This window comes from Pithys albifrons, chromosome 13, assembly GCF_047495875.1.
Source record: "Pithys albifrons albifrons isolate INPA30051 chromosome 13, PitAlb_v1, whole genome shotgun sequence".
Taxonomy (NCBI): domain Eukaryota; kingdom Metazoa; phylum Chordata; class Aves; order Passeriformes; family Thamnophilidae; genus Pithys; species Pithys albifrons.
Genome location: NC_092470.1, coordinates 4353139 through 4363662, shown reverse-complemented (window position 1 = coordinate 4363662; position 10524 = coordinate 4353139). Strand labels below are relative to the sequence as shown.

The following is a 10524-nucleotide window of genomic DNA, read 5'->3' as shown; positions in this document are numbered from 1 at the left end:
GTGTGTGTGCTGGGGCTCCTTCCCTGTGCTCTCTGTGTGTGCTGGGGCTCCTTCCCTGTGCCCTCTGTGTGTGTGCTGGGGCTCCTTCCCTGTGCTCTCTGTGTGTGCTGGGGCTCCTTCCCTGTGCTCTGTGTGTGTGTGCTGGGGCTCCTTCCCTGTGCTCTCTGTGCATTCAGTATCACAGCACAAGCCCCAGAGTGCTTTTCTCCCTTGTCTGGCTCTCCTTTCAATGGTGAAATGTATTTCTGCACAGTTCCAATAAGATCATGCACCTCTGAACCCATCCTTGAAGGGCTTGTACCATTGTCATAACAGCTCCCTGATATCAGGACAACACTTCAAAAGTAGGGAAACAAATATCTACCAACCTTTTTTTCATCTTTCCTTCAGAAAACTGGCTCAAGCCCAGGGGCCCTTGGGCTCTCTATGACCTCTGAGGGGCTTTGACTTGGGTCTCACAAACAGAGGAGCTTGGAATTAGATTCTTATAAGGAGAGCAAATTGTTGGAAAGTGAATTTGTGCAGTTGTTGATGACTTTCAGTCTGACTGAAACAGCTGATCTTTGAATGGATTACATTGATTAAATAATTGGGGATTGAAGCCCCTCTGGCCTTATTGCCACTTCAGCTGCTCTTGGACTCAGTGATCTTGAGGGTCTTTTCCAATCTGAATGATTTGTGCTTCTATGAATCACACTCTTCATTGCTTGAGGAAAGTTGCTGAGCAGGAAATTGCTAAGTGTAATATTTTAATTAGTTAAGATCACTTGTTCTTCCCAACTTCTGCTGATCCCAGTAAATAGAGTCAAGAGCAAAAAGCTGCTGCTTTGTAGCTCAGCATTAGCAATAATTGGAGCCAGAGTACTGTTCTTTTTAGTGCCTGTGCCATTGGTGGCCTTCAGTTTGCTAATGAGTTCTGCTTAATTACAAGCAGCAGGAGCAAGCTGGTGGCTTTCTGATCCTGGCCCAACTGTCTGTGTATAAAATGATGTGAGGGACAGAACAAGATTGCTGCCCAGGAAGTTTCTTTTCTCATTTATTCAGGTGGGAGGGAAATACAGCCCCTGCTGGATCCCCTGGGTGGTTTCACACTCCGCTCTGAGGATGGAGCTGCTGAGCAGGAAGGAAGAGTTGGGCTTCCCACCTGGAAAAGGTGTCCCCTTGTGTCCCTTCTTTCTCCTCAGTGACCTGTCCACAAAGCTCCTGGTGCCAGAAGGAACATTTTCCAGAGATTTACTGTATTTTTTATCTTAATGGGGACAAATTAAGTGGTACTTGTAAATACTGGAAAACAAAGGAAGCTTCTTGCACTTTATGTGCCTGGGGAGCAAATAAGCCCCCAAGTGTCTCACCAGCTGCAGTGTTTGGCTGTGCTGTGGGTTTGGGGTGTGTGAAGCCTCCATTGAAGGGTGTGCTGGAAGGAAAGTGCAGCCTGTTTTCCCTCCAGCCTGACCACATGTCTTACCTTTCAGGATATAGAAGCCAATACCATCAGTGTGCCTGTGCCACCTTCAGGTGGAAGAAGTTTTATGACTCAGAGGATACTATTCAGTTACTCATGGGTTTTCTTCTTTAATATTTAATTTGCAAGGACTTGGTGGAGCTGCCTGGACTGGCTTGTGGTCTTAACTTGCTGCTAAGCAGGAATATTTCCCAGTCAAACCTTAAGGAAAGCCAAGGGGAAAGCTGATACAAACACCTGGAGATTCAGTGTGTATTATCTGCAGAGGGGAAAGTCAGCTGGAGGGCACTGTTCTTTATGAGCTTCACACACCCTTCCACATACACCATCAGGATCCCTCTGCCTGGCAGATCCTGCAGCACAATTCCCACCTCCCCTGCCCGGGCATGGGGCTGGGAGCAGGGCAGGAACTCCTGGAGAGGCTCCTCACAGCACTCCCTGGAGCTGGGCTGGCTCCTGGGCTCTCCCAGCCCATCAGGGAGCAGAGTGTGCCCTGCAGGCACCTGCATTGTCACTGGGGCTGAACTCAAACTCTCCTCCTGCAGTGCCACCTTTGTAGCTCACGGCACAGGAAATGCAGGGCAGTGGTGTGTGCCAACACACCTGTTTTTGGAGTGTGAGACACTCCCCATCAGGATACAGCACGTTTTGACGAGGTGAATCCTCCTTCCTGAGATGTCCTTGACTTGCTGCTTCCTCCATCCCCATGAGTGAGCCCTGTTTGTGCCAGCAGGTGCTGCTTCCACAGGGCAGTGCCACCCGGTGCCATCCAGCTGCACACAGACTGTCCCTGCAGGACATGCCAGGAACTCCTGACAACGTGTCTCAGGAGCATTACAGAGACATCCTTCCTCTTGTCTCAGCCTAAGGTTGTTTATCTGTCCTCTTTGGGGCAGGGCTCCTGTGCTGGGCAGGGAGGAGACTCACTGCCTGTTTAATAAACCCTGCCAGAAAATGTTTTCCAGTGCCCAGACCAACCCTGCTGCACTTCTGGAGATCAGAATCAGCTTTTCCAAGTTTCTGGCTGACCAGAGGAGCATGGTAAGCACAGCTCTAAAGGAAACCCTCAGTACTGCTGTTTGTGCAGCATTGGGTGGGTAGCTTGGCATTCACTGGGTCCTGATTGAAGAAGGCAAGGAGGGAAAATCCACCAGCTCCTCCAAAGAACAACTGGGGACATTGTGACACCTGGTTCAAGTGTTAGTAGTAGATAGTTATCCATTTGCTGACTCATATAAGCTTCTTTTGAGACACAGAATGATGTATAAAAGATAAATCAGCACATAGATCCACAGCTTTTCTCAAATTTGACTTCTTGAGGTGGATGTAAATGTATTTTATCAATGGTTGAAATACGTCAGGACTGTGTATCAGGAAACCAAAGCTGTTTTTCTCTTTTTCTTCATCCTTGTTAGAAATCATCCTTACTGATTTTAAGTTTCATGGAAACTTGGGGAGTTTATACAAAGCCTCATTTTTATTTGATAATAAGAATCATATTTAGTTTTCCTCTTTCATATTCCAATTTCCCCTGAGCAGAAATAAGATGGAATAATAACCTTTCTCAGTGTGTGTGATTCACTTTGCAGGTGTCAATACCAATTTATATGCAACAAATTCCTTGAGGGTACATGAGAACTACCATCAAAGCAGACATTAGGCCTGGGACCAACTGCAGAAAGGGTCCTCCTATCATGGAGACCAGAACAGAGACAGTTCATGGAGTGTCTGGGTTTTAAGAGACCTTTTTACAAGACTATTCAGTGTTTCCAACTCTCACCAGGAATATTTCATAGAGGCTTTCCCATGATACATAACTTTTTGATTTCACTGGACAAAGACAAGCTTGATAACCTGATTTATTGCAAAAATATATTACTCCATTGAATATTTGGCATTAAATTGTTATTCCTGAGAAAATTCAGGAAGGTGTTCTATATATATATATATACACACATATATATATATATATATACATACACACATATATATATATATACACACACACACACATATATATATATATACACACACACACACACACACACTTTTCTATGTGTTCTCTCTAACCCCCAAACCTTCTATTTATTGTTTTACCTGGATTCAGGTGTCATAACTCATCTGTCTGTTGTAAGGACACAACTGACCCGCTGAAGATAATACAGATATCCAGAATCTGCTTACCCTGCTGGCTCTGTAGACACAGAGGGAATACTGACAAACTTACTCCCTCCTAAAAGTCACTCTGTTCCCCAGGCTTTGTTGACTGTTAAATCAGTGATGTTCATTTAAGTCAACATTTCAAATCCTTTTCAAGGGGAAGGGCAATGATAAGTAAGAAGTGGTTTTTTCACCACTGAAGGTACCCTCAGGTATCCACCCAATCCAACCCAAGCCAGTGATCAGCTTTTCTTTGTGACCAGATCCTTTTTATAGTGGAACTTGCTCTATGCCTGGAATGCAGTCCCTTGTTAGTGGGGTTATAGAAACTGAACTTCCACAATAAAGCAGTATATTGTTTGTTATGCTTCCTAAGGAGGATAAGAGCTGGGTGAAATATTTGTGATGGATGTTTAGAATTTTGGGGGAGGTGGTGTTGAGTATTTTTTATTATTCATGATAAAATCAGTACTAAATCTGTCATATACTGACAGCAAACAGGTTGATTTTATAGGAAATAAGGAATAAGGCTAATTGAAAATTTACATTATTTACTGGTAAAAGTTTTTAGACAGGCTCTTATTTGTGTTTGAGAGAATGGAACAAAGTGCTTCCCATATGATGCCATTTAAGCTTTAAAGGAGATGAGAAGCTTCAGAAAGGATGTTTGTCATTACTGGTAGTTGGCTGGAACACAGAAAATGCAAGAGAGGCTTAGTAGCTCCACTGAAGAGGGGAATTCTCTCTTTTCTCACAGCCTCACACATATAAATGTTCTTAGAGGGTTCCTTCACACAGCTGAGCACGGGAATTGCTGTTGGGGCAGGTCAGACTCCACCTTCATGGGCAAACTCATCTGCTCCTGGGGACCAAAATGTTGCAGGGCAGAAGATTCCTGTGGCCAATGAAAATGCCAGACTGGCTAGTCCACAAAGAGCACGTGAACCTCAGTGGCCTTGGCCAGCATCCTTACCCAGGGTACTGCTCGTGTGAAGCTGGGTTTGGCAGGGTGGGCTCTTACAGCCTGGAAAGCATGCAGGGAAATCCTGAAAGTGTACAGAAAAAGGAAATGTAACATCATGCAGAGAAAACAGGAAAGGTTTTCAAATTTGGAATAGACATGAAGTAGATACTGTCTGGAATTGGGTGTATTCCATTCAATGGAAAGGGATTTAACACCAAATGGGGTTAGATCCTGGTATAGGCCAATACTTGAGACTGGGAGATGTTTTTGCTGACTCCAGTAGCAGTGGAATTAGGGACAACATCCCAGTCTTGGATCTTGTGTGGCAATTCTCAGCTTCTCATCACAGGACTGTGCACTGAGCTGACAGGATTGAATTCTTTAGTTGGCACCTTTAGAATTTTAGTTCCCACTGCTGTGGCAGAGACATTTGAGATCCTTTGCATGAAGTGCCCAAGAGCCTGAAGGGCCCTGCAGCTTCTGTGCTGTCGCTGCCAAGCAGCACTTGGGCACCTGCTCTTTGCTTTGTTCCTTTGAAGGACCAGGGGCACTTGTAAAGCAAAGCAGGGACTGCCCTGATGAGGTAAAATACAAACTACTGTATGATGCTGAATAAGAGAAGAAAGATCAAGTTGCCAGATTAGTTTTGCTCCTTTGTGCTGTTACACAAGCCATGCAGGATGACTGGATCCAGGGCAGAGGTGGTGAGCAGGCAGCTGAGAACTGTCTTTGACATTTGTCAAGAGGGCAGGAAGGCATCGATGTGCTCTACATTTGCAATGACATCCATCTGGAATAAAAAACCCAAGTGCCTCTCAGCTAATTGAGGTTTTCTTTCAAGGAGTTACAGCTGAATTACTGCTGCTTTCTTTAGGAGAATAAAAGTGAACTGGGTTATTTATTCTCACAGAAGCCTGGGGACATTTGGCACATTTCAGGTGCACTGAGCCATTGCTGTTGCTTTAGGGATGGTGAGCTGTTCTGTGCTGCCTCCTCCATGCCTGTCTTGGACACCTCCCCTTTCACAGCAGGGCAGGAATGTTTTCTTTCTCTCTCCACTCATCTTGTGGGGCAGGGAAGGTTCCACGTCCCCTGGTGCTCATCACCAAAGGCTGTCAGCTTCCAAAGACCTCCTGCCTCTCTACCCACTGCAAACCATTGGAAGGATTCTCCTTCCACTTCCAGGGAGTGTCAAACAGGTTTTGGCCTGGATGAACCTTTCCTGAGCACCTTTCCAGTGCTGAGGGAGGGCAGGAGAGAAATAATATCAGTGTGACACACGAAGGAAAACTCTCCATTCCGTGTTGCTCTGGTAGGAAATTCCACTCTGTCCCAGCTTTTCCAGCCCTTGGCCAGATCCCAGGGTTTCACCAGTTATTGGTACTGGGGTGGTAATAAAGCCTTGCCACAAATTAAATCCTTTCCGGTTTAAAAGTGGATTATTGCAGACACATTTTTATAGCAACAGGAAGCCTTGTTGGCAGCATATTTTAATTATGCTCGGAAGCTAATCAAGGAAAGAGAAACCCCTTTGAACACAGGAAGCTACACACACAGATCTGAGTGCCTGTTTCCACGGGGGATGTACAAGTGCTTAAGTGTTGCTGAACTCCAGCACATCAGCAATTTGTGAACAGGCTGTAGAGCCAGGCTTGCTTAGGAAGGGGAGAATCTGTGAACAGGCTGTAGAGCCAGGCTTGCTTAGGAGTGGGAGAATCTGTGAACAGGCTGTAAAGCCAGGCTTGCTTAGAAAGGGGAGAATCTGTGAACAGGCTGTAAAGCCAGGCTCGGTTAGGAAGGGAAGAATCTGTGAACAGGCTGTAAAGCCAGGCTTGCTTAGAAAGGGGAGAATCTGTGAACAGGCTGTAAAGCCAGGCTCGGTTAGGAAGGGGAGAATCTGTGAACAGGCTCTAAAGCCAGGCTTGCTTAGGAAGGGGAGAATCTGTGAACAGGCTGTAGAGCCAGGCTTGCTTAGAAAGGGGAGAATCTGTGAACAGGCTGTAAAGCCAGGCTTGCTTAGAAAGGGGAGAATCTGTGAACAGGCTGTAAAGCCAGGCTTGCTTAAAAGTGGAAGAATCTGTGAACAGGCTTGTAGAGCCAGGCTTGCTTAGGAGTGGAAGAATCTGTGAACAGGCTGTAGAGCCAGGCTTGCTTAGGAGTGGAAGAATCTGTGAACAGGCTGTAGAGCCAGGCTTGCTTAGGAGTGGGAGAATCTGTGAACAGGCTGTAAAGCCAGGCTTGCTTAGGAGTGGGAGAATCACACCCAGTGTCAGGCACCTGCTCCCTCTTTGCAGTAGCTGCAGGGAAACAGGCAGCTGAGATCAGGACCCTCGTTCTTGTCCCTAGGAAGCCTACAGAGACTAAACTACCCTGTAGCAGGGTAGCTGTTTCGTTTCACCCCTGCCTGATGCCACCTGTGGACTTGGCATACCTGAGACTACTTGCCATGACTCCTGTATCTCAGCTACTTCTGTGAGCTGTTACTGGAGAGAAAAAAGTTCCCACTAAAAAGCTCAATTTCCTTTCTTTTTCTCCATGTTTAGAGGAAAATTTTTCTTTGGTATTAAAAGCAGAGGTTTATATATTGGCACAATCTCATTTACTCTTTGGAAGCTACATGGTATTTAATGTATGATGTATAGTACTGTATTGGCTGGTCTGGATGGATACCAGCTTCCCAAAGGAGACAATCCCAGTGTCTCCAGTAACTTCTCTATGCTGCAGAAAGGTTTCATTAGCTGGAGAAAGCACAAACCCTCTGCAGAAGCCCCTAAGTTAGACTGGAGATGATTTGAACCATGCTCACTTCAAGTAAATCCACTGAAGTCAAGTCCAAGAGCATCAACAGCTGGGATGTTCCTGGGACCTCTGGGGTGTCCTGAACCTTTTTACAAATCACGGCAGAATTTTCTCCGAGTTTAATGACTAGAGGATTATTATGCAAGTGAAGGTTAACTGGTGTAAAACAAGCCCGAGAGGGGCAGGGCTCAAACCCAGAACATGTGTGTTCCCAACTAAATCTTTCAGCGGGTTCAATATGTTCCCTGCCCCTGTAACCCCCCGGATTTGTTTCCTCTGAGCACATCTCGTCTATTTTGAGCACTCAGTAAACATGAACTTTAGCTCTTCACCGGGAAAAGGAAAGCAGAATACTGTTTGTCTGCTATCCCTGTGTCACAGGATTCAGCAGAGCGTTGAGCCAACCGGTCTGTCAGGGCTCGCTGGCTGTGCGGTTGAGGTTGCTCTTTGCAGCTGGAAGGACCACGCAGATGGCAGAGGGCGATGCGGGCTCTGCCGTATTCACTGCAGACTGTGCCAAGCAGCTTCCCGAGCCCCCAGCCCGGCTCTGTGCGGTGCCTGCTCAGCCTCACGCCCGCCTGTGCTCGGGACGTGCCGCCTTCCAGGGTGCCTTGGCCACAGCCTTTTCCCCCTTGCCTCTCTCCTCACTGGGCTGCATTCCGGTTGGGGCTGTATCAGCGATAAGGACATGGGGTCGCGACTCCGTCCTCGTGTTCTCTGTGGGTGCTGAGCGGGTGACACGCACTCAGATGTGCAAGGGCAGCAAAGTTCTTTCCGAACGAGCTTGGAATCCGCGATCCCGCTTCGCCCTGCCCTGGCGCGGGAACGCCGCCAACAGCTCCGGAAGAAACGAAGCCCCAAACAGTGCTGCTTTTGTCCCGGATTTGTTAGTTAATCTCGGGACGCCTCTGCAAAGAGATATTCATGAAAAGGGAGCGGGGAGGGCCGATGTGCTGTCCGGGCAGCCCCAGGGGCCGGCACGGAGCGCTCTCCCGGGACAGCCCCTCCTGCAGGTCCCCCCCCCGCTGCTCTGGGCACGTCCCCGGTGGCCACCGGGGCTGCAATCCCTCCTCCTCCTCCTCTTCCTCCCCCTCTCTCCGCATGCGAGCAGCAGTCCCTCCTGTTTTCTTTCCTCTGCTCCCTCCCTCCGGCAGTGCCATCATTCTCTGTCCCTGCCCTCCCTCCGGCAGTCCCTGTCCTTCCCCTCCCCGGGTGGGAGGTGCCCGCAGCCCGTAGAAAAGGGCCGGCTCGGCGCTGCCGGGAGGGTTCGCGGCCGCCAGAGGTGCCCGAGCGTGTGCGGGGGCTGCGGGACAGAGCGAGGGGCTCGCACCGCACAAGGTATAGCTCTGATTGGGGGGAAACACCGCGGGGATAATCGCAGAGTTTTTTTCCCCCTGGCAGCGACTCGACACTGTTTTGTCTCTTCAGCATGTTCTGTTCCTGTGCTGTTTGACTTCGCTGAAGGTGGCGCGCTGGGCAGGGGCTGTTTGGGACTTGTGGGTTGAACGGGCTTGTGCTAGTCCTGCCTCGAATGGCATCCTCCGTGCCTTGCTCGGCTGTAATCTGTCCAAGAAGGATGTTTATGTACTTTTTCCCCTCTGTGTGTCTGCAGGCGGATTTGTCCATCAGGCTTGTCCCCTTTGAGGACCTCCCGCTCAGCTACAACGATGTGGTTCTTGGAAAAGCTCAGAGCATCACACGAAAATGGAAACCTCCCCAGCTCCTTTCTGGGACTGCCACATGGCCAAAATCTGACAGAAAAACCCCGACTGGGGGCTGCTGCTTTTCCAAATGTGCTCACCCCTGATAGAATCCCTGAATTCTGCATTCCCCCCAGGCTGACCGGCTCTAGCTCCGTTAAAGGCACTGGCTTCCACCAGGATCACAGTTCAGTGGATGCAGCTCTTGCTTCTGACTGTAGCCCCAGGTCTTTGCCACACCTCATTCAGGTGGAAAGTGTTGAAGAAGAGATCACAGCCCTGGAGGAAGAAAGCACCAACTCGGACCCGCAGTCCCAAGCAGCACTTTCCCTGCCCCACTTTCCCAGAGCCCCCACTTCCTATGGCTTCTGCACTTTGCTGGAGAGTCCCCACACCAGGAGGAAGGAGTCCATCTTCCATGGTGACCCACGTGCTGCTCTGCCCAGCCTGATGCTGTCTCGGTCCAGAGCTAACACCTTCAGTGGCAAAGGGAGCGTGTCCGATCCCATCAGTTTGTCTTCTGTGAGGCCTCCTCCCAAGCATCTCTCTCTGCACAGGCAAGGTGCCTGTGACAGCGATACCGCCTCCTCCAGCGACTCCTCTCCTTTCAGTTCTCCTCTTCTCAGCAGGTCACCTTCCAGACCCTGCACCCTGACCAAAGCACAGAGTCAGGAGGGACTGCTGTGCCGAGCACTGAAAGCCAAGAGCAAATCCAGCGTGGCCAGGAACAATTCTCTCTCCACGGAGGAGAGCAGCTCCACGGATAACAGCCCCTGTGCCATCAGGAGGGCCTCGGAGGGGCACTGCTCTGCCATCATCCCCCTGGAGCTGAGCCGCAGCCGGGACAGGCTGGTGGGGGAGAGCGCCGTGGTGATGGACAGGGGCGGCTTGTTGCGGCTCTGGGCCGAGTACTGCGCGGAGAACGAGCGGCTGCGCATCCGCCTCATCAGCGCCGAGGGGCTGTACGAGCGCTCCGTGCAGCCCAAACACATCAACTGCTGCATCACCTTCTCCCTCGTGCCGGGCAAAACGCAGAAGCAGAGGAGCACTGTTATAAAGAGAAGCAGAAATCCCATCTTCAACGAGGACTTCTTTTTTGATGGCATTGCAGAGGAGGAGCTGTACAGCCTCTCTGTAAGGATGAAAGCAACGAATAAAGGGTGCAGTATGAAACGGGATTATACCTTAGGAGAACGGGAATTGTCTTTAGTGAGCATGTTGTCAGTGTAACGCTTCAAATATTCAAACAGAAATTGTCTTCTGAAAGTTTTCTACTAAATAAAGTTTGGGGTTGACCTTGTTGGGGTCTTTTTAAGTAAAAAGGACTGCATTGCTTGGTGTTACCATCATGCTCTTGTGCCTTGTTTTGCTGCTTAACACTTCAAACTCTGTTAGGTATTTGGGATTGAAAGGTGGCTCTGGAGCACACCTGACTGCAG

General features: G+C 49.0%; 1 protein-coding gene across 2 annotated transcripts; it reads left to right on the top strand.

Annotated features, from left to right (window-relative positions):
- Positions 1 to 2466: 2466 nt before the first annotated feature.
- On the top strand, positions 2467 to 10431 carry LOC139677963 (C2 calcium-dependent domain-containing protein 4C-like). Of its 2 annotated transcripts, none has more exons than XM_071568463.1 (2): positions 2467 to 2503; positions 8998 to 10431. In XM_071568463.1, exon 2 carries the CDS (start codon positions 9053 to 9055, stop codon positions 10313 to 10315), a length of 1263 nt encoding a protein of 420 aa, XP_071424564.1. In that variant the 5' UTR covers positions 2467 to 2503; positions 8998 to 9052; the 3' UTR covers positions 10316 to 10431. The 2 variants fall into 2 exon arrangements, with proteins under 2 accessions (XP_071424564.1, XP_071424563.1); XM_071568462.1 differs by lacking the exon at positions 2467 to 2503 and adding an exon at positions 8655 to 8723.
- The last annotated feature ends 93 nt before the right edge of the window (positions 10432 to 10524 follow it).